The 20033-nt window shown below is 52.6% G+C and overlaps 7 protein-coding genes across 7 annotated transcripts; 2 read left to right on the top strand and 5 right to left on the bottom strand.

The window, feature by feature from the left end:
- Positions 1-114: 114 nt before the first annotated feature.
- E0L32_006087 (uncharacterized protein) lies at positions 115-3032 on the top strand (the record flags this gene model as incomplete). The annotated part of the gene is made up of 4 exons (XM_031140682.1): positions 115-138; positions 199-2201; positions 2740-2954; positions 3001-3032. 4 exons carry the CDS (start codon positions 115-117, stop codon positions 3030-3032), a joined length of 2274 nt encoding a protein of 757 aa, XP_030995327.1.
- Positions 3033-4339: 1307 nt separating this feature from the next.
- Positions 4340-4810, top strand: E0L32_006086 (uncharacterized protein; the record flags this gene model as incomplete). The annotated part of the gene is made up of 1 exon (XM_031140681.1): positions 4340-4810. The coding sequence occupies one exon, from the start codon at positions 4340-4342 to the stop codon at positions 4808-4810; it is 471 nt and encodes a 156-aa protein (XP_030995326.1).
- Positions 4811-5149: 339 nt separating this feature from the next.
- Positions 5150-6916, bottom strand: E0L32_006085 (uncharacterized protein; the record flags this gene model as incomplete). The annotated part of the gene is made up of 2 exons (XM_031140678.1): positions 5150-6753; positions 6811-6916. The coding sequence occupies 2 exons, from the start codon at positions 6914-6916 to the stop codon at positions 5150-5152; spliced, it is 1710 nt and encodes a 569-aa protein (XP_030995325.1).
- A 3489-nt stretch (positions 6917-10405) lies between these two features.
- E0L32_006084 (uncharacterized protein) lies at positions 10406-11091 on the bottom strand (the record flags this gene model as incomplete). The annotated part of the gene is made up of 2 exons (XM_031140677.1): positions 10406-10996; positions 11050-11091. The coding sequence occupies 2 exons, from the start codon at positions 11089-11091 to the stop codon at positions 10406-10408; spliced, it is 633 nt and encodes a 210-aa protein (XP_030995324.1).
- A 1403-nt stretch (positions 11092-12494) lies between these two features.
- E0L32_006083 (uncharacterized protein) lies at positions 12495-13734 on the bottom strand (the record flags this gene model as incomplete). The annotated part of the gene is made up of 3 exons (XM_031140676.1): positions 12495-12896; positions 12949-13310; positions 13374-13734. 3 exons carry the CDS (start codon positions 13732-13734, stop codon positions 12495-12497), a joined length of 1125 nt encoding a protein of 374 aa, XP_030995323.1.
- Positions 13735-15145: 1411 nt separating this feature from the next.
- Positions 15146-15891, bottom strand: E0L32_006082 (uncharacterized protein; the record flags this gene model as incomplete). Its single annotated transcript, XM_031140675.1, has 2 exons — positions 15146-15679; positions 15751-15891. The coding sequence occupies 2 exons, from the start codon at positions 15889-15891 to the stop codon at positions 15146-15148; spliced, it is 675 nt and encodes a 224-aa protein (XP_030995322.1).
- Positions 15892-17141: 1250 nt separating this feature from the next.
- Positions 17142-19942, bottom strand: E0L32_006081 (uncharacterized protein; the record flags this gene model as incomplete). Its single annotated transcript, XM_031140674.1, has 3 exons — positions 17142-18356; positions 19305-19496; positions 19571-19942. 3 exons carry the CDS (start codon positions 19940-19942, stop codon positions 17142-17144), a joined length of 1779 nt encoding a protein of 592 aa, XP_030995321.1.
- Between the last annotated feature and the right edge of the window lie 91 nt (positions 19943-20033).

Below are 20033 nucleotides of genomic sequence, written 5' to 3'. Positions count from 1 at the left end.
ATGTTGGGATAAAATGAAGTCTATATCTTGGGTGTTCCATGCTCGTTCGCTGAGCGGTTTTACTTCATCCTTGTGATAATCATCAAGACGACTTAGCAATCCAAAGCACTCAATATGGGCTCCATCGAACCAACACAGGTTAGGAACTGCCTCCAGTCCACTGTGGAAACCCCATAGAATTGACTAACACTTTCCCAGAGCTTTTCCATTGTGGAAGCCACGATCGCAGACCTGGCATCAGCCCTCGCCAGCGGACAAACCAACAGTGTCGAGCTGACAGCCAAACATCTCCTCCGGATCGCAAAATACGACCGCCGCGACACCCTCCTCAATGCAATTCCCATCATCAACGAGAACGCCTTCGAGGCAGCACAAGCCTCCGACAGTCGACGGGCCGCGAGCCAAGTCCCGTTGAACCCCCTAGATGGCATTCCTTGCACAATCAAGGACTCGTACAAGATGCAGGGCATGACTGCCGCAGCCGGCTCCCCGGCGTTCAAGGACCTCGTCGCTAACGAGGACGCCTTCACCGTTCGCAAGCTTCGTGAGGCCGGCGCTGTGGTCCTGGGCCGCACCAACATGCCTCCCATGGCGGCGGGTGGCATGCAGCGCGGTGTCTACGGCCGGGCCGAGTCGCCCTACAACGGGGCCTTCCTGACCGCTGCCTTCGCTTCAGGCTCGTCCAATGGCTCGGCTACCGCCACGGCCTCGAGTATGGGCGTCTTCGGCATGGGTGAGGAGACCATCTCGTCCGGGCGGTCGCCAGCCTCCAACAATGGCTTGGTGGCATACACTCCATCACGGGGCGTCATCTCCATTAGGGGCAACTGGCCGCTCTTCCCGACCTGCGATGTCGTTGTGCCGCACACGCGCACTGTGCCCGATATGTTCGCGCTGCTGGATGTCATCGTTGCCAAGGACGAAAATACTTCATGCGATTTCTGGCGCGGCCAGCCATATGTCAAGCTACCCGACGTGGAGACCGTGCGCCCCGGCTCCTACGGCGAGCTGGCTGATGCGGGCGCTCTCGCGGGCAAGAAGATCGGCGTGCCAAAGATGTACATCGGCAAGCAGGACTCTGACCCAACAGCACGGAAGGTGTACACTCGGCAGTCCGTCATCGACCTCTGGGAAGGCGCCCGCAAGATCCTCGAAGGTTTGGGTGCCACCATCGAAGAGGTCGACTTCCCGCTCGTCACCAAGTTCGAGAAGCCGGACCCCAACGCGCCCGCCGAAAAGGAGTCGTCGGCCCCGCCTCACCGCAACGAAATCGACATGTGCCAGCTCATGGCCTATTCCTGGGATGACTTCCTCGCCGCGAACGGCGACGCCAGCGTAGCGACGACACTGGCCGCCGTCGACTCGTCCACCATCTTCCCGCGTCCTCCCGGCGCGCTCAAGGACAGGTACGACGACGCGGACCCGCTCGTCCGCCACACCGACGTGGTCGCGCACATCACGCCAGACAGGCCGGCCACCTACTCCATCCCCAACCTCGGCCCGGCACTGCAGAACCTCGAGTCCCAGCGCAAGGCCGACTACGAGGACTGGATGGACGCCCTGGGCCTCGACGCGCTGGTGTGGCCGTGCAACGCCGACGTGGGCCCCGCGGACGCCGACGTCGACGAGGCGTCCGCGGTCGAGGCGTGGCGCAACGGCGTGCTGTACTCCAACGGCAACTGCGCGATCCGGCAGTTTGGCATCCCCACCGTCAGCGTGCCGATGGGCGTCATGAGCGACAGGGGCATGCCCGTCAACCTGACGTTTGCGTCCAAGGCGTATGACGATAGCAACCTGTTCCGGTACGCATACGCCTTTGAGAAGGCGGGCTCGCTGCGGCAGGCACCGCCGCGGACACCGGCCCTGGCGAGTGATGTGATTGAGTCTGTTGCGGGAGGAGGCAAGATTGGGAGCACGGCTCCTGAGCTCACTGTTGGCGCCGAGGCTGTTGGCGCCCCAGGAGAGAAGAAAGTCCGGCTGTCTGGCAGCGTGGCTGCTGATGAAATCTCGGGTTTGCGAGTCTTTGTCGATGGTGATGAGCTGGCAGGGGTCAAGATCTCCAAGGGTAACTGGGAAGCAGAGACTGGCTCGCTGGGCGCGTGGAAAGGTAGGGATGAAGAGCGCGGGTGCCCAGACCCTGACAAGTCCATGATCATTGTGGTCGCCTCAGGGAAGAACGGGAGGTCTACTGGCAAGATGCTGTTTGTATGATGGGGTTATAGCCTTGAATACTAGTTGACGAGAAGCTAGTTTCGTAAACCTCAAAGCTTGCAGATCCTCTTTACGTACTTCCTTAACCTGAAGGCACTTTGACGAACAACCTATCAGGGAGGTTGAGTATCCCCTCAAGAAAATATCGAGCATTTGAAGTGCATGTTTGGTATTGTTTTGTGACAGGATCACTAAGCCCGTGGATGGCAAATGGACCGGGATCAAGCCCTCTGGCATTGAGGTGCGACGCATGGGACAAGTGCGAGCCTTCTTGAGGAAATCAAGTCTTGTTCACGAGGGCGAAATGATTGGCAGTGGCACACACTATGAGATACTAGCAACGGAAGGTGTAGAGCGGATAATCGAAGGAGCTTGTAGTGTGATGCTGTCTTGCTAGCCAAGGATATCTCTGCCATGGTATCACATTCGACATCGAATGGGTTGTTACCACGAGAGACCCAGGGCCTCGTTATTGTAACTATTGTCAGCTAAGGCTTCTGCGAACATGAAAGATTCGTCGAAATGTAGCAAAGTCAAGCAATACGTATGGGATGCCGATGTTTCCAGAAGCATTCGAAACATAAACTGGATGATAGCCGAGCATCCGCTGTACGAGGAGATCGGCGGCCTGCTGACAGCGGAAATACGATTCGCTCTGGCTGCTGAGAACTGTCGATCCCTTCGGCTTGACTACAGAGACTTCGCCACTGAAAGAGAGCGCCCGCCTGTAGGACTGCTCTGGAGTAATTCTCCGCTCCCCGAGCTACGTTACTTAACTAACCAGGACAGCTGAGGATGATGATTTGTACCGAGGAGGCTGAGGGGATGTGCGAAATAATAACCCGGGGAAAATCGCTGTCACTGACGGGAGATCCACTGAAGATCCACTTCTGAACCCCAAGCCGTCACCGTTTGGCTCAAGCTAGAAATATTGAGCGAAGTTCGCCCCAGATTCAACGAATCCTGGCGGCATGGCTTTGCCCTGGCCATACTGAGGCGCGAATGAGCCGAATCCTACGTGCCCAAGGTGGAATGCCCTCCAGAAACAGGTTTTTGCGACGTCCCGTGGATGTGATGCGGCCGAGCGTAAGCAGCAATTCCTCCTGGCCCAGGGTCGAACCACATTCATCAAAGCATCAGGAAAGTAAATCAGCTTGATGTGGTGAGACAGCAATCTATTAGATCATGCCAGCAAAGTCTCCATGTCAGATTTCACACGCCTCGGCATCGGACGGCATGACACAGGCACCGTTGTAGCGCTGCGGCCAACTCCTCCCCGCAATTTTGCATCTGTACCGGGAATCCGCTGTCACCATCACGCCCAGTGCCGGGAGAGCACGCCTCTGGCCATGCCCAAAAGGGACATATTACAACGTCCTCAAGGGTCCCAGCCGCAGATTCCGCGTGAGGAACACAGCTACAGGGCGGTGTGCAGACCCCATGCTTCTCCACAAAACTTGAATACGAATGCTTGGCTGACGATCCTCGCTAAGTCGACATGCAGGTTTCTTATGTTCCCTTGTTGCATTCACATGACACTAATGGGACGACGGCCTGAGATCCCTCCAATCTCAGTCCGTTCGCACCTTGGGAAACTCATCTATTTTGCCGTGTAAGCGTGACCAACGAAGCAAACATGTGTACATAGGGCTCGGCTTCGTATCCAAGCCGCTTTCCTAACTCTGGGATCGGCAGCTTCGGGGTTTATGAGCCAAGACCCCAGGCCTTATTCCATCCGTCAACCAATAACAATCTTTGCCATCCTGGTCCCAGAGCTGTAATGACAGTCGACTTAGGCATCAAGACTCTGGCAAGTCTGGTTACTATTTTGAGCCACATGGCCCAAGCGTTCAGAGTGTGGACGGCAGAGTGCCGAACCCGGGATCGTCACTGAGCCAAGACGTCAGGCAATATCGCATACAAATTATGGTGACGATGAACCGGGTTCGACATCAGACCATCTCGGGTATAAAAAGGACTGATATCACCCGCCTCTTTCACGAAATCTGATAGACAGCAACGCACTCGTTCACTCTAAGAAACATTCGCTACAGCAAAATACTACAATAACACCATCTTAATAATACCCTAATATCAACCACCAACGCTACCCATCACCACCTTCAAAATGGTCCAGCTTCTCAACATCGCCGCCGCCGGCCTCGCCCTGGCCGCTCCCTTCGCCGCTGCTGTTGGCCGCGCCCGCGTCTTCAACAACTGCGACACCACCGTCTACCTCTGGTCCGTCGGCGCCAGCGTCTCCAACGCCTGGGGCATCGACCCCAAGACCGAGTACAGCGAGGAGTTCGTCAAGGACCCCGTCACCGGCGGCAAGGCCCTCAAGATCACGCGCGTGCCCAACGGCCTCTACAACGGCGCGCCGCAGACCATCTTCGCCTACAGCCTCGACAACGCCCAGGTCTGGTACGACCTCAGCGACACCTTTGGCGACGCCTTTGCCGGCAGCAAGCTCGTCGAGGCCTCGGCCAACCAGAACTGCCCGGCCATCGTCTGGGACAACGGCGTCCCACCCGCGGGTAGCCAGGTCAAGACCTGCACTGCCGACGCCGACGTCACCCTCACCCTGTGCGCTGCTTAGAGTTTTCCATGGCGACATGACGACGTATTGAACCTTAGAGATATGACTGATTCGGTTTTACATGTTCTTTTTGGAGTTTCTGATTGAGAGAGGGTTCACTGACGAGATATGGCTTAAACTTCCACCCAATACATATTACGTTGCAATAGCCTTGTCAACCCGTGAATAATCGGTTTCATACCATGTCTTCCTAGAGTTTGTGACAATCGAAATGAGCTAAATCCGTGCTTAATTACATATCCTGTAGGTGCAGAGGTCTTGCCATAGTTAAGAAAAAGCTCTGCTCCCTGCCGTATAAGTTCCCGGTCTTGACCTTGTGCCCTCATTCAAGCCAAATGCTCACACCAAAGTGATGCACACTTTCTTGCTGGTATCAAAAGTCGGCCGTCCGCCAAGGATTCTTGCCAGACCTATCCGGCGATACCTCGCATCCTGCGGCTTCCCTACTGGCTCCAAAATCAGAAAGATCTCATGCGTGGATCCCTCCTCGTCAGCTTGCCATGAACGGAGGAGTAAGCATGGATACGTGGCGGACTCGCTCACCGCCCCCGAGTCGAAATTGCCCATGCAACGCCACGGGCTCGGATTGTTTTCGAAGTCCAAAGTCTCTCCGAGAACCTGGAAGAAAGGCGGGTTGGACACCGTTCCCCGAGCACAAGGCGTGATTTCAATATCTTTCATGTATCCCTCAACTCGAACATAGGTGGAACCGAAGTCGACAGCTGAGGTATAGGGGTTCCCAGTCCAACAAACAGCGTGGTCCAACAATGTGATATGATAGTTGTCATTTCCTTTGGCTGTTGCATCCCAGTTCCAGAAGTCGAATTCCACTATTGCTGAGCACGAAAGCCAGCTCCAGGACGGTAGTGATCTCGTAAGGCATTCAGAATCAAGATCCGGATGTGGACCACGGCGCATCCACATCAGTCCCTGGGCAAACTTTGACTTCCACAATCCTAGAATGTTCTCGTCTTGCCACCATGTGGATAGGTAGCGTACAATCCCCATCAAGGCTACTATCCTGTCTCCGGAGAACGTGAACTCCCGTTTGGAGTAGTTGTTAGCAATACGACTCCAGACACTGCCCGAAGAACCTGGTCTTCTGAGAGCTGTGGCTGTGGGCATTATCCATCCCTTCGAGTGACGGTAGAGACGGTCCATCGTTGACATGCTAAATTGCAGACCGCACTCTGTTTGGTATGACCCCAGGCAATTCCAATGGACTTCAGGCTGCATGCAAGATACAACCCGCGGCGAGAGAAGCTGCTCCTGCAACGTCCATCCTCGATAGCTAAGAGGAGTATCTATCGAGGCCCGGTGTCGTACATCACCTTGATAGATGCGGACAAGCAGACTGGAGTCATCTCCGCCGTAGTTTGGGGTCTCGAAGAACATTTCGCCTTCTCGCCACCCGCTGTTGTCTACCGGAAAGCAGCCTTGGGTGCAGTCAGTCGAATCGACAGCCGAGATGGTGAGCTGGCTACCTTGGTATATTCTGTCCATTTCTGCCGCTTGTTCCTGCCAATCATCTTCGTCGTCCTGAACAATGCACAGAGCATCAATCCAGAGGTAGGGGATCTCGAGGTCGCGTGTCATCTGTATGGCGTCCCCAAAGGTCCTGGGTAGGCACTGTTCAGGGATTTCTTTGAGGAGCTCGGTTCGGCTCTGCTTCAGAGTTCGGAGCGGTAGTTCTCCGCCCCAACAGTAGCTGAGAGTTGCGTATTCCGCTTGACCTTCTCGAGACTCTGTTTCAACCAGCCGGGGCGGTGACCCGTCAACCCCAACGCGAATGAGTCTCAGTGGAGTGAAGGGGTCAGGGCGGCAGTGATTATGGCCGTCTGTGGTGTGCGAGCGGCATTCCTGCAGCCAGGTTCTGAGGGCTGAAATCTTTTGACTGTACGTGGAGGTCTTTGTCTCCCACGCATGTCTCAGTGACAGAGGATCTTCTCGCAATTAGGAGGCGATCGCGCATTAACCTGCTTGGCAGATACTTTACTTACCTCCTTGTTTGTATGCCACAATTGTGAAGCTGGATCGAATTGCGAGGTCCGTGTTGGGGTTTGAGAAATCCACTCCCATCAAGCTCCACTGGGCACCCGAAGACATCCTTTCACTGGCTAGTGTCGTGATATGAGGAGACCATGTTTCCCTCCGAAGGGCAAGCGCATTGTCAGTCCTTGCATATCGAGTCAGATGGCTTTCTTCAAAGTGCCATAGTGATGCAATGGTCTGACAGAGGGCGCACGACGCGCCTGACGACTTCAAAGCACCATAGGTTGGGTGATGCGGTACTGCATCACCCAAGTACTTTGTTTCCCCAACCAGCACCAAACAGAAAGAACAAAGGGTAACAGAATCTAAATCCATCATCAGCTACTTGATGAGTTACTGAACACACGTTGCTTGAGGAAGGTTGTGGGTAGAAAGTGTGAGAGGTCCTCTCCATCTTATGTACTCGAGTGGTCGCCAGGAAAGGGCCTGGGAGGCCGTAGAGACCAGGCATATCGAGCTTGTTGCTGCCTGCTGTGCCTCATTTATGCCCAGCTGCTATTGGGAGGAAGAATGCATCGGTTATATTTCCTTTTCAGGTCCAACACATGTCTGCAGACTGTACGTGCGGGGAGGCAACACTTCTTGGTAACCAATTGAATTGCTGCCCCGCAACATGGTGCGGTCAATTGTTGCGGTTCACGCTAATTGAGCTTGCAAGCCTTGACATAGAAACCATCTGGCATTACCAACTGAAACAACTTCATACCAACTTTGAAGGGCAACCACATAGTAATAGGTAGTCTGCCCCGTGCTACCATCACGCAACCCTATTATTGTTATGCGCGGCCGGCCCCCACCTACCCTACCAGCTGGAAGAGACACCTTTGGAGAGAGCAAAGAAGAGCAAAGCGCATTGTGTTTCATATCTTGATGCCATCTCAAATAGCTCATATTGACTGCCTCGCCATGCTGATTATTGAGATCGATTCAATACCGCCTAACTCCTTAATTCTAACTGCCTATCTCAGTAGGTAGAAGCCACCCCTTCAAGATATAATAGCTCGAATAGCCTTAAGTCCCAGCAATACCTCATAGACTAAGTTTCTGACTGCAATAATACCTTCGACCTTGGCACTGATATCCGGCATATTCCATCACCGGTCGAGCGTCGCATGCCATGGTGATAAACCCCGATATTTCCGCTTCCCAGCACTCACAGCTGTCTGATCGTAGAGGCAATAGACCCTCATTCTGAAGCAAGAACGGCGGGCTTCAAGTAGTTGAGACACTTCCGGGTCTCTCTTCCCCGCAGCATCATGTATGGACATTCCCACTCGATACTTGTGTGCTGAAGTACTGACGGGCAACAAAGCGACAGCGAGGCCAGTGCGCCTTCGATCGACCGAGTTAGGTCGGTCCATGTAGCCTTGTACCTACTGCCTCAGGCCGTGATGCAGGTATAGTCAGGCGCGGCCCAAACCATCTCCTCCAGATTTGTAACATCTGCTTGAAATGCCGCTTGAAGCGTAGTATGTTGGCTGTTGTATTCGGTGGCCTAGCAGGGGGACCCTTTGCATCGACATCTGGGCTCCCGGGAAAAGCGAGCCTTCAACATCACCATATCTCTCAAACCTACTGGACCATGCCTGTTGCCTGGCGAACGCATGTCGCAAAGGAAGTCGACCCAGATATCCTGGACCATGGCGAGCGCCCCGTGTCCTTTTGCCTCCTGTAGCATGTCTGCAAATGCCAGCCAACTGGGCGAGTCTCTCGTGTCCATGTGAAGGAGCAATTTGGCTTTCTCATACCAAATTGAGGTCGCCTCGCGTCGAATCATTCGATTGACCTGAGCAAGCGGAGGCGGTCGCAAGACGCCCAGAGTCCAGGCCGTCGGGGGGGGGGGGGGGAGGGTGCCACTCGCATGAAGAGAGTGTAGGAGTAAATCTGCATACGAATCTCGCTGGGGAAATCCATAAAACTCCGTCCTGGCTTCTGTTGTGGGTTAAGCAATGATTTGTGATATGTCTCGTTGGAGAGAAAGTCTTGCCTGCCTTGCTGAAGACCAGCTAGAGGCCTGGGGCTGAGATCCCGGCACGACAGCCTCCTCGGCCATGTTGGACGTTGTACTGACGCCTTGATGGAATGTTGAGGTTCTTGGGTAGGATTTGTTCAATTCACAGTGTAACTGCCCTTGTATATGACAGGTAGACCGGGCACTAAGAGATTTATTGAATAGATGAGTGAAAAATAAGCATGTCTTGAAACGTGAGTTGACTGCTCAAAGAACAAGATTGGAAGCAGCCCAGAAACTAATACTGAAGTGAAAGATAATGACAAAGCTCTGGTCGACCTGGCGATCGGTAAAGCAAAAATTCGACAAGGGCAAAAAAGAGGGAAAAGGGGGTAGGGGGGAGGGGAGGGGGGAAAGTGGCCAAAGCCGGGATCGAACCTCGCACCCAGTAGGTGAGTAGAGGACTACCCCCATTTCTTGCTTCGCAAGTTTTATCCGATGATGTTATTGGGGAATATATATATATCTGAAGCAGGTGGTGGGCTCTCGGATTCCATTGTCTTGCAATCAGGATTGTCAATCATCGGATAAGACCTCTTGAATGTGGCTGTGTCCGAATGCAGTTCTTCATATGTGAGAAAGTCGACCATGAACCGTTCGCTGCTCTATTTTATATTACGGTGAAGTCAGTATAAAGTGCTTCGTGTGTGTACGGGGATCGGCCTGTCCGTACTTCGTAGAAATCGCGGTCATCGTCGTACGCGACCAATCTTCTCTTTCAACAACTCCAAAATGTCTGTACTCTTCTCTCGAGATCTTGTTTCCACTCACCACTCGCATCTCTCAGTGGATTCGCGCTCAAATCCCGGATAGGAACTTCGGTTTTGAATGTCTTGGCTTTGAGTGTTCTATCCGTCTGTAAAAAGAGCCATCATATTGCATCTCGCGACTGTCGGATGACCATGGCCAACTAGGTGTGTTATCATTTGTAGCTTAGTGTTTGGACCAGCTGAGGAGTTCGCTTCCAAATAAGACTGGGCCATGGCTTCGCTATGACAGCCATCAGGTCCTTCTTTTCCTTCCATACGACAACGTCACCTGGTCGGATAAGAAATTACATCGTTTCCGGTCAAACGACGTCCCCTGCCTTCTGCTCCTCGGCGCCTTCGTACAGATTCCCTCAATTGTCTTCTATCCACGCCGTGAGCAGTTTCATGAAGTCGCAGCTCTTGGGGCCCAGCCCGTCCAAGGCGGTTGGAGAGCGAGATTGGTGCCAAAGTAGATAGGGTCTTCTAAGAAAGCTTCGTGTAGTGAAAGTGCCACTTTCCTTCTCAAATTCCGGTTGCTGTTGGATAAACTCCTTAAATGCTGCAGTCATGGCATGAGTCAGAGGATCATTCTAGGAATTCCCGGGGAAACTGTTGCACAACATGCATTGACTAGCTAGGCTCTTAGCCTGTAAGCACTAACTGCTAACTCATAGAAATCCCTACAACCGAAGAACACCTGGCATCCGACCTGAGAAGACCATACAAGGTAGTGTTTCCGCCCAAAGAGATGATTTTATGATGCCCTGTTCCATCATAGTCCGATTACCATCCCTCAGGCTCCTCATGCATCCAGTCAGTCACCTCCTCCAGAAGCTCTGGACAGTACTGGCCCAGGATTCGGAAGAGAACCTTGGCACAGTAATCTGCCATCATATTCCTGGACAAAAGATGGTTGCGAGGACCGATCGGCTTTGGCATCCCCCGAGCTGGAGCCAGAAGGAGGCGTACCCAAAGATCATCAATCCTGTTGACAACTGCCGCCCTATCCTGAGAGTCGAAAGGAGGAGGCATGAGGGGGTTCGTGTGCTTGCTGAAGTAGACCGACGGTCCCATCTCCAACTGAACCTTCTCAATTTTCTGGAGGCCATGGAACGTATTGTAGAGATGAGGAAAGCCGATGAACTTGCTCCAGCGGTCGAAGTCGCTGGCCCTGAGGTGGAGGTGAAATGTGTTCTCGCCAAAGTAAATCTCGATGACTTCGCGGCGGGTCTCCTTGTTGAGTTGCGCGAGAGCGGGAGGCATCAAAACTGCAAGTGGCCACTCGTCATTCTTGATGGGTTCGTCGCGTACAAGAGCGTAGCGGTACACCATTTCCCGTACCTGGGGAGGGAGGTGAGAGAAGCTAACCCTAGACTTGAAGAAGAATTAGTTGAGGCTATTTGGAGTGTATGCTGGCTTCTACTTACCTGGCCCTGGGTACCAGATGATGCTTGTTGAATGGCAGACATGGCCTCTCTGAATTAGGGTGTTGAAAGGTGTTTGGAAGGTAAGTGTCGGATTAAGCAGCTGTTTGTGTATGGAAAAGAGTGATGTTTTGTAGCTGGTGAGGAAGGTCAAGGTTGGGGGGAAGAGGGCGAGTTGTGGGTTTAAATAGGTCCATGGAATTCTGATATGTGTGAAAAATTGTGAGTTTGAAAGTGAATGCCTGAGAACGAAAAGTTAATACTGAGTTTCTCTTCACCTTTCGTAGATTGCGTTGACTCACTACAGTCATTGATAAGTGTCATGTTGTTCCAACTATTGAAACCATTCACTCACAGCGACCAGGGAATTTGATTGTTGCTCGAGTGAATGTTAAGAGCATCAGCACCAGTCCCTGGCCCGGTGTGTTCAAATAGATTTTCAAGATAATCACAGAGTGGTGGTAAAAGTTGTTCTGTACTCAGGATAGAGGCAGTTCCAGTGCTTTTCAAGACACAAAACGGTATCATTCATGTATATGTAATAGATTGCCTGCCGTGAATTTTAAAGGAAGCTTTACTGAATCGACAATAGGATGGGTTTAAGAAGTGGTCTATATAGATTATGGGCGAAGCATCATTGATTGATGTATGCTCTGTAAGAAACAAAGGTTTCTCTGCCAAATCTTCAGAGAATATGCCAGTGAAGCTTTGCTGGTTGGTTTTACAAGTATATGACTTTGTTCCTTGCCATGCATGCCTGGTCATCAATAAATATGTGTAGCCCAGAGTGTGTTTGCATCCGGCCTTGCAAGGAACAAAGAGGGGAGCCAAAGTACCATCATTATTATCGCTCAAGACACGCTTTGACAAACTTTGTTTGTTTTTCAAGGGAAACCTTCAAGCTAGTCAGGCTGGGAAATGCAGCTAACCAACATTGTTGTTTCCTTGAGAATGTTAGTCCGTGATACATCACAAGGGAAAACGATGTCCACAGGGTGCTACGTGGCAGACTAGTCCAGGTTTGTTATAGCATATCCCAGTGATGGGAAGCAGGGGACACCACTTGGATGGAGAGTAACATTAGTGAGGCCCCCCGGTGCGTAGCAACTGTGGTGTAGTGGTCGACATCGTGAAGATCAGGATGCCCCATATTCATCATCATCACGTGGTCACGCCGGTTTCTCCATCTGGCTGTGTCTGGTCCACATCGACCGTCTTGTCATACCAAAACACCCCAATGGTTTGAGGAATGGTTGGCGTAGAAAACATTGCAAAGGTGAAGCACATGAGGCCCAATAGGCACAAGGCACCACAGGTAGTCGCTGAGTAGTAGTAGCGGAGCAGAGTTGGAGATTTTTCTACCTAGAACGACTATTATCTATCCTAAAGTTATACATGCCAGCTGGTTTTCTTTCCTTCCTTCCTATCGATAATATCCTCTTGCCCCCCTAAAGAAGTAATTCGTCATATCTCTGGCCCGTACCCTTTCGGAATTTGAGCTTTCTTTTTGAATAAGTCTCTGACTGTCGTACCCGATTGAGCCAGCCAGGGAGAGTTGAAGAGCTCTTACCCTTACCCCTCCGTATGTAATCATTCACCAAATCTATCCATTGTTCAGCCGTACCCTCTATACTCGCCAGCTCCCCACTAATCCAGATCCGGTAGAGGGTACGCAAGCCAGCATTGAGTGGTGACAAAGGCCGTTGTAGGGCTTGTCTTCCAGGTGCCTCAGCCCTCCTCCATGGGAATTGCCGATCAAACTCTGCAAGAGCTCCCTCTATACAATGAGACGTTGTGGTGAACTTGGTCCAAATTTCACCAATTCCCATGTAGTAAAAGACACCTGCAACCTATCAATAGATGAGTTAACTGATACTTTAGCAGGTGGGAATACGGACTTACATTACGAAAATCATTCAGTTGATCGCCATCTCCAGGGATTTGAGGGTTTTTGCCACCAAATAGTACTCCCTTCCTGTAGTTCATGCCTTTTGCAGCTAGAACCAAGCCTCCGTAGTTTTCACGAGAACCCACGCACTTGCGTATATGAAACCATAGGCTTTGGGGACCTTGTTGGGGACCTTGTGAAGGTATACTGAATTGAAAATCGTTTTGTCCGTTCAAGTTTTCAGGGTTAAGAATGTTTTTCATCCACGATTGGTTTGGACGACCGTACACAGTAGGGAAAGGAACTTTAGAACTTCCCGCTTCAATGAGCCAGTCAAAGAAGCGACCAAGTGTCTGCCCTTCATATACATGCTCGGCTATATTTCCATGCTAGTTAGTACATCTTTTCGATATCTATAGCTTAAGTAGAGTAGACTGACTGTTGAAATTGTCCAAGCTAGGGACTGTATTGAGCTTCGTCATCTCTGGATTGTAGTCTGGGTCGTTTTTATGCTGAAAATCATAATATTTCTCAACGGCGGATTGTCTTGCAGCCTGTGAGGGCGCTGGATAGTTTGGAAAATGTAACGTGACTTTTGGCTCTTGATTTCCTTTTCCTTTTCCAAGTCCAAATTGAGTCGACTTGGTATTGCGTGGCCGAAGCTCAAAGGTACCCTGAGGCCGCTGAGTGCTGGTCTTGGTGCCCGGTAGACGGGGGCGTGTTGGGCGCACAGGCTGGTTTGTGATGACCAAGCTGTATGCCACCGCCCAGTAGAGAGCGAGGAGAGCGAGGAGCTTCATGGCTGATGCTTCTATGGTAAGGTAAACAGTAAAGAATGATGATTGTACACGAGGAATATTGCTTTGGTCTTGCTGCCTATGAAGTTATTACTCCGTCTAACAGGCGGCCCCGCGAGCTTTTATAATAGTGTAGTAGACCGTAGGACATGTCGCCATGATCCTACAGACCTATCATCCCAAAGGCTGATACTTACGAATAGGGTCAATCTGCTATGAGGGAGACGCTCTCTACTGATCCAGCCGGAAATACCGAAATAGCTCAGCCACACTTGGATGCTCAGCATTACAGCATCTATAAACACCTGAAACATGAATCTCTACTACTTTCTCTAGGCAGGTCGAGTTTCCAATAACACCTCGGCCATAACCGAGAGACCCTGATAATCAAACCTATCATGCAAAGGGGTAGTAATCCCAAAGCTGCTCTGCTCGGTGCTCGATCGGGAAAGGGGCTTCGTAACCTAAAACCTTGGCAGTCCCCCGATCCCCCGTGACGGCGCCCCAAGTCGGCCCGGCCCCACCCGTCATCGGCCTCATCCAGACAACGACTGCCGCCGTATAGGTAGCATACAGTCGCTCTATGCTGATGACAAGTCATCCAGTTCACCACAGCCGGTTCAGAAGGTACCGAAGCTTTGTTAAGCAAATTGGGCTATCCACGCGACTTTGTTGCCTTTGGCTGGACTAAGGAGTGTTAAGGGGCTAAAGGCCCCTTGACTCTCCCTTCGATCCTCTTGCTGAAGGTCTGTTAGATTTGTCTCCGGATAACGGCTGATGCTGAGAGCTTATCTTTCCGAGACGGAGCGTGAAGAGGTCGATAAGAAGAAGCGGCGTGTACGGGTGATTAAGTATGTTCCACCAGAGGAAACATGCTTCAGAGGCTAAAACAATGTCCCATCTGGCTGTTGACGGCTATTGGTGCCGCAGGTAGAAGACTCATTCCTCCTGAAAACTGCCTTGAACTATACTCTTCTGCTATGCCTACGTTCCAGGAGTGAGTCACGACCCCCAGGCAGCCCTCGCCAAGGTTCTTCCTGAGGAAGATTGGACCACTATAAGGGGTAGGACGTTCTGTCTCGGGAGGAATTTTGAGTCGGCTGAATAGATCTTCATGACCTGTTGTTCCTTGTACCATTGAGAGTGCGTGTCGCGGAGCGTTAGGGTGTCCTGTCTATACGCTGAGTCCTGCACGTTTCCATGGCTGCATGTTGGAGCTAGAGATTCATAACATACACACACCACTTTTTCCCACTGATGAAACATTTCTCATTTCTTCCTCATCATAATAGTGCTAAAGTCTGATTCCTGTGCCAGTTCCGTATGTACTCGCTATCCTAGATATACTTTTCTTTCCCAATTGCCATGCCATCCATCAAGCATTCCATCCATTTACGTTCCTTCTTACAACCATCTAACCAGTGGCGAGCTTGCGCAGGTTATCCTCACTGCCGTTGAAGATGTCCGAGTCGCCGCCGTACTTGTACGAGTCGCTGTTCTGCCAGATGGTCTGGTATGGCCAGCCGCCGGGGATGGTGCCGGGGCTGCTGCTGTAGCGCGCCAGGACGAGCGGGTTGGTGCTGACGAACGCGTTGGAGTTGCCCGTGCAGTCCTTCCACCAGGACGGGTTGGTGTAGAGCATGGGGTACCGGCCGGTCTTGCTGTGGTAGCGGTCGCTGAAGGCCTTGATCCAGGCGACCATGGCCGAGGCGGACAGGCCCCAGCACTCGCCCGAGCTGCCCTCGGACTCGAGGTCGAGCATGCCGGGCAGCGTGATGCCGTCGCCGGACCAGCCGCCGCCGTGGGCGAGGAAGTAGTCGGCCTGGGCGGCGCCGGTGGTCTGGCCCGGGTGGGCGAAGTGGTAGCCGCCGCGGATGAGGCCGGCGTTGGTGGCGCCCGTGTAGTGCGAGGAGAAGCTGGGGTCGATGTAGCTGGTGCCCTCGGTGGCCTGTGCTCGGCTGGTCAGTCACTTGCAGGGCTGACAAGGTGGTAGGTGGGTGGGGGTTGTCAATCATGTACCTTGATGATGACGAAGCGGGCTCCGGACGCCTTGGCAGCAGCAAAGTCGACGTTGGGCTGGTAGTGCGAGATGTCAAAGCCCTGGACAGCAGCCTGTGCCGTGGCGGCGAGGGTAAGGGCAGAGGCAATAGTGACCTTCATGTTGGTGACTGAGCAAAGTTTGAAGTTGTCTTGAATTGTGGTGACTGTAGGGTTTGGTTTGCAACTTCGTCCCTTCCAAGAAAGAGCTTCACGAGATATTTATACACGACACTTAGACGACCCCTTCTGGAGATAGTTCCCCCGTCTTATCCCACCGGACAGCCCTGTCTGGTTGATCTGCACCCCACGGCGCACATCATGCATGATCAACATTCATATCCATCAAACACCGCACATTTGTTTAATCATCGAGGGCGTGACAGACCCCTACTCGGTGATACAGGGGGGCGGGACGATCACCTTCTAGTGCAGGTCACCGATATACATCTCAGCCGCAGCGTCATTGCCGTGGGTCAGTGTAGCACCACCACACCACCGATTGCGTGTGAGAACCTAAAATTAGCGGGGAGCTGAAATGCCCAAGGAACAACCCTGGATAAGACTGTGGTCATATCGTCCCATGTGCAGAGTGCCTTGGCCGGCTATCCACGGACGCGCCCACGTGTTGGGTTGCGGTGTTTTCCTGATGGCGTCGATCACCAAGTCGATGCGGGGGCGATTGGGCTTGGTGCGGAACCAGTGCCGATGGCTTGCCGAGGTGTTAGTTCAAACAAGCTTTTCGTGGGGGTTGACATCTGTTCGAGAAGAGCAGGTGGTTACTTGATGCGACCTCTCTCTTAAGATTGCTTCTTCTAGAATGGCGAGTTGCCATATCATGAGAGGATCAACAACGAGTGGCTCCGGCTCTAGTGGCTAGATCCCCTCGACTAGGCAGGTGCTAAACGCCATTGAGAACATTCCGCACCTCCGCTGTTGAGACACAATGCCGTCATCCCCAGGAACACCCTGCAAGGCGTCAGGGTGGAATGCTCCAAATCGCCAGCGTCATTGGCCGGTCACTGTCATGCCTGGTGTCCATTCTTTCTTACTTCGTACAGGGCTTATTGTCAGACGCGGAGGGTTGATCCCCCCAGACGAGGCAGAATCTTTGGATTTTGTCCGATCTTATTGATGATCTGAGCAGTAACCAGCCATTAGTTTCCTTCAAGCCTGAAGATCATCTCGATAGTCTGGTAATGTTGTTGCATCTCATGCCTTTCTCTTCCTCATGACGTAGCCTAAGATCGCTCCTGTTCCCCTATGACCGACACAGCGAAACCATCTCTCAATCGTGCCTCGACATTCTGGCATGCTGGTCCAGCCAGCCAGCCAGCTCAAGCAAGTCTTCCAAGGCATAATGCCGTACAATATCACAATCGTGCCTTGAGGCGACCTTCCTCAGTCGGCTCGGCACTGGTCGACTGTGCCTCGATCGCTTGGGACCACGAACGAGACACAGCTTCCCAGTACTTGTCCGGATGCGCGCGCATATGGCTCACATGCGAACTGCCAGCAAACATGACCCGCGTAGTCTTGTAGCCCTTCTCCTCCGCCTCCTGGCCATGCTTCTCAATGTCCTCCCACCCCATCAGAGCATCCTCTTTAGAGTACAAGTAAAGGCGCATCGCGTCCGTGCTCTCGAGATCCGCATCGTTGACGACGCGCGGGCCAATGGCGTGCATGTTCTCCCGGCCCGTGGCCAGCTCAAGCGTGCGGTTAGCATGCCAGAAAAGGCTGCAGACCTTTTCCGTCGCAAAGTAGGGCAGCGGCGACACCCGCTGCAGGCCGATCGCCGTGGCCTGCGTCCAGCGGCCGACATTTGCCGAGAAGTCTGAGCCGCCAGGCGCCGAGTCGAGGGCCAGCAGCGGGTGAGGCAGCTTCGCGCCCGGGCCGAACCTCTGGCGGTAGGCGGTCAGCGTTGCCGAGTAGAAGTACAGGCCCGTGTTGGACAAGACGTGGACGAGCAGGCGCGGCTGCTCATTCTCCTTGCTATTCTCAGCCGTCGGGAAGATCTCGTCCACGACCCTGCGCATGGCCCGCACACACGCGTCGTAGCTGCGGAAGAGGTACAAGGTAGGCGTGGAGAGCACGACGACGATCTTGGCTCCCGGGTAGAGCTTCCGGTAGCCGGCGGCATGGCCGCTGATGCTTTTCGCGCTGGCGCCGCCCCAGCCGTGGATGAGGATCGCCGTGGGGTCGTCGTTGCGTGATGGCCCGCCATCAGCTGCGGCGGCGTCGCTCGGGTCGCTCGGGTGGGATACGTAGATCTGGTCCGTTACAGGGCGCAGGCCGCTGCCGGACGGGTCGGTATTGGTCGCCATAGTGCCCGGTGGTGCAATCGCCGCGCCGCGCTGCATATGTGAGCGGCACTGGAACGCAGTCTGCATGCGGGTTTCAGCCCTTGCGTCGCGCGTGGCGTCAGTCCGCCGGCCTGGGAGGACCAGTGAGTGGCGCTGTGGTGGAATGCGGGTTTCTGGTGGCGCCGTCTCTTGTGCTACGAGATACAGAGCAGCCATGCGCGGCAGATGTTGTTCCACTGTGCACACGGCGACGGCGACATCACCATCACGCACTTTAAAGAGGAGCTGTATATTGTCAACACCTTGTCTGCTATCATGCCGAGGCGAAATCGGCCGGCAGTTCGTGCCGTCAGAATTAGCTTACCGCGATTCAGTGACCCTAGTGCCAATTCTGCTGTCCGCCAAGGTTTGACATGCGTGCGGGAGAGCATGTGCTAACTCTACTTGGTTGAGTTTAAGACTTGGTAACTCTGTGCTTTCTTCCTGGTCACTCTTCAAAGTAATTAACCTTGGAAGCTGGTCCCACCTGGTGAGGGGTCGGCAATTGTCAACATTAACAGCCGAGCGAGATCGTGACTAATCACGCACATGCAGTACCCTGCTGCTACGTTGTTACAATTGGGGTTTCTCATAATTGGAATGTTGCATTTCTCATGTTTGGTGCATGGCACGTTCCCAAAAGTTCTGAACCAAACGAGCATGGACGATTCAATACACTGAGCCGTTTTGCGGATGTATTCAAGGCTCTACCTGGACTTGGTCTGGGTAAATCGTCCGCTAGATTGCGGCTTAGCATTTCAAACTATCCCCGGTATATCGAATATCTCCAGGGAAATTTCTGGGGAATTGCAAAGCCTCACTTTGACTTCTTTGTTATTGGCCTCTGGGAGCAACATCCCGCAGATGCAAAGCAGCTACATGTAGTCTGTTTTCACAGCTGATTCCACACAACTCAAATTGAGGTTCATTTTGAATTCGCGAGACGCATGGTTCATGTGGCGATCTGTTGAGACACATCATAACATTTCCTTGCATAATCGATTATGGCTATTCAAACAAACTGTCGAGTTTATCCACTTCATTCATCTCCTAACAGTCTATGCGCATTATTCATATCATTGCCAGACGGCATATTGACAATCATCAGGTACAAAATACCCTGTCAGTCCAGTATCAGCGTTTGGGTTGTTCGGAGCGAAAAAGAAAGAGTCTCTGACACTAAATCATACATACCGGCTTCATCTTTGGCTCCTTAGGGCTTCTCTCAGGATGTTTCCGCTGTCTTTTCTCCGCCTTGCGCTCGGCTTTGTCTCGTTTGCGTTCCTGCTTGACTTCTCTCTTGTCTTGCTTCCGAAGGTCTTTCTCGCTGAGCCCGGCTTTGGGATCAAGCAAAGAGTTGATTGCACTTGTCGGGTTCTTTCTTTGCTAGGAATACATGAAACATCAATCTTAAGCCTGAAAGGTAGGTTGTGTATCATCAAGGGATTTATTTGACTCACAAATTTCACCTGAGACCTGAGGTCTCTCTTCGCATTCATATCTGCCGCAAACTTGCCGAGCTTTCCCAAGAACCCATTCCCATTCCCCTTGCCATCCTCATCATCACTCTCCTGATCATCATCCGAGTCAGGAAGTGTGTCATTCGGATCAGGAAAGATCAGTTCCGCAGCTGCTGGAAAGTTTGCGACTCCCGTAACTCCATCGTTGCTCCGGATCTTGTGCCTTGTACCTTGATCCGACCGATGAGAACCTGGCACCATCGCATCGAGATCCGTGGTTGTGTCCTGCTGCGTGACACTCCTGTACGAATTGACGTCGTAGGCCATGATCAGACAGTACAGACCGCGAGGTCGGAATAGCTGATCATTCATCTTTTGGAGATAGGCATTTTGGCTGAAGAAGGGCCGGAAACTGTTAGCGCGACCTCACTCAGTCTCTTGGACGGAACTTGCCTTTTGCGAG

Source organism: Thyridium curvatum, assembly GCF_004353045.1.
Source record: "Thyridium curvatum strain D216 chromosome Unknown NODE_33_length_396248_cov_80.180210, whole genome shotgun sequence".
Classification (NCBI taxonomy): Eukaryota; Fungi; Ascomycota; class Sordariomycetes; order Thyridiales; family Thyridiaceae; genus Thyridium; species Thyridium curvatum.
The sequence above is the reverse complement of the archived record's forward strand: the minus strand, read 5'-3'. Positions and strand labels throughout refer to the sequence as shown.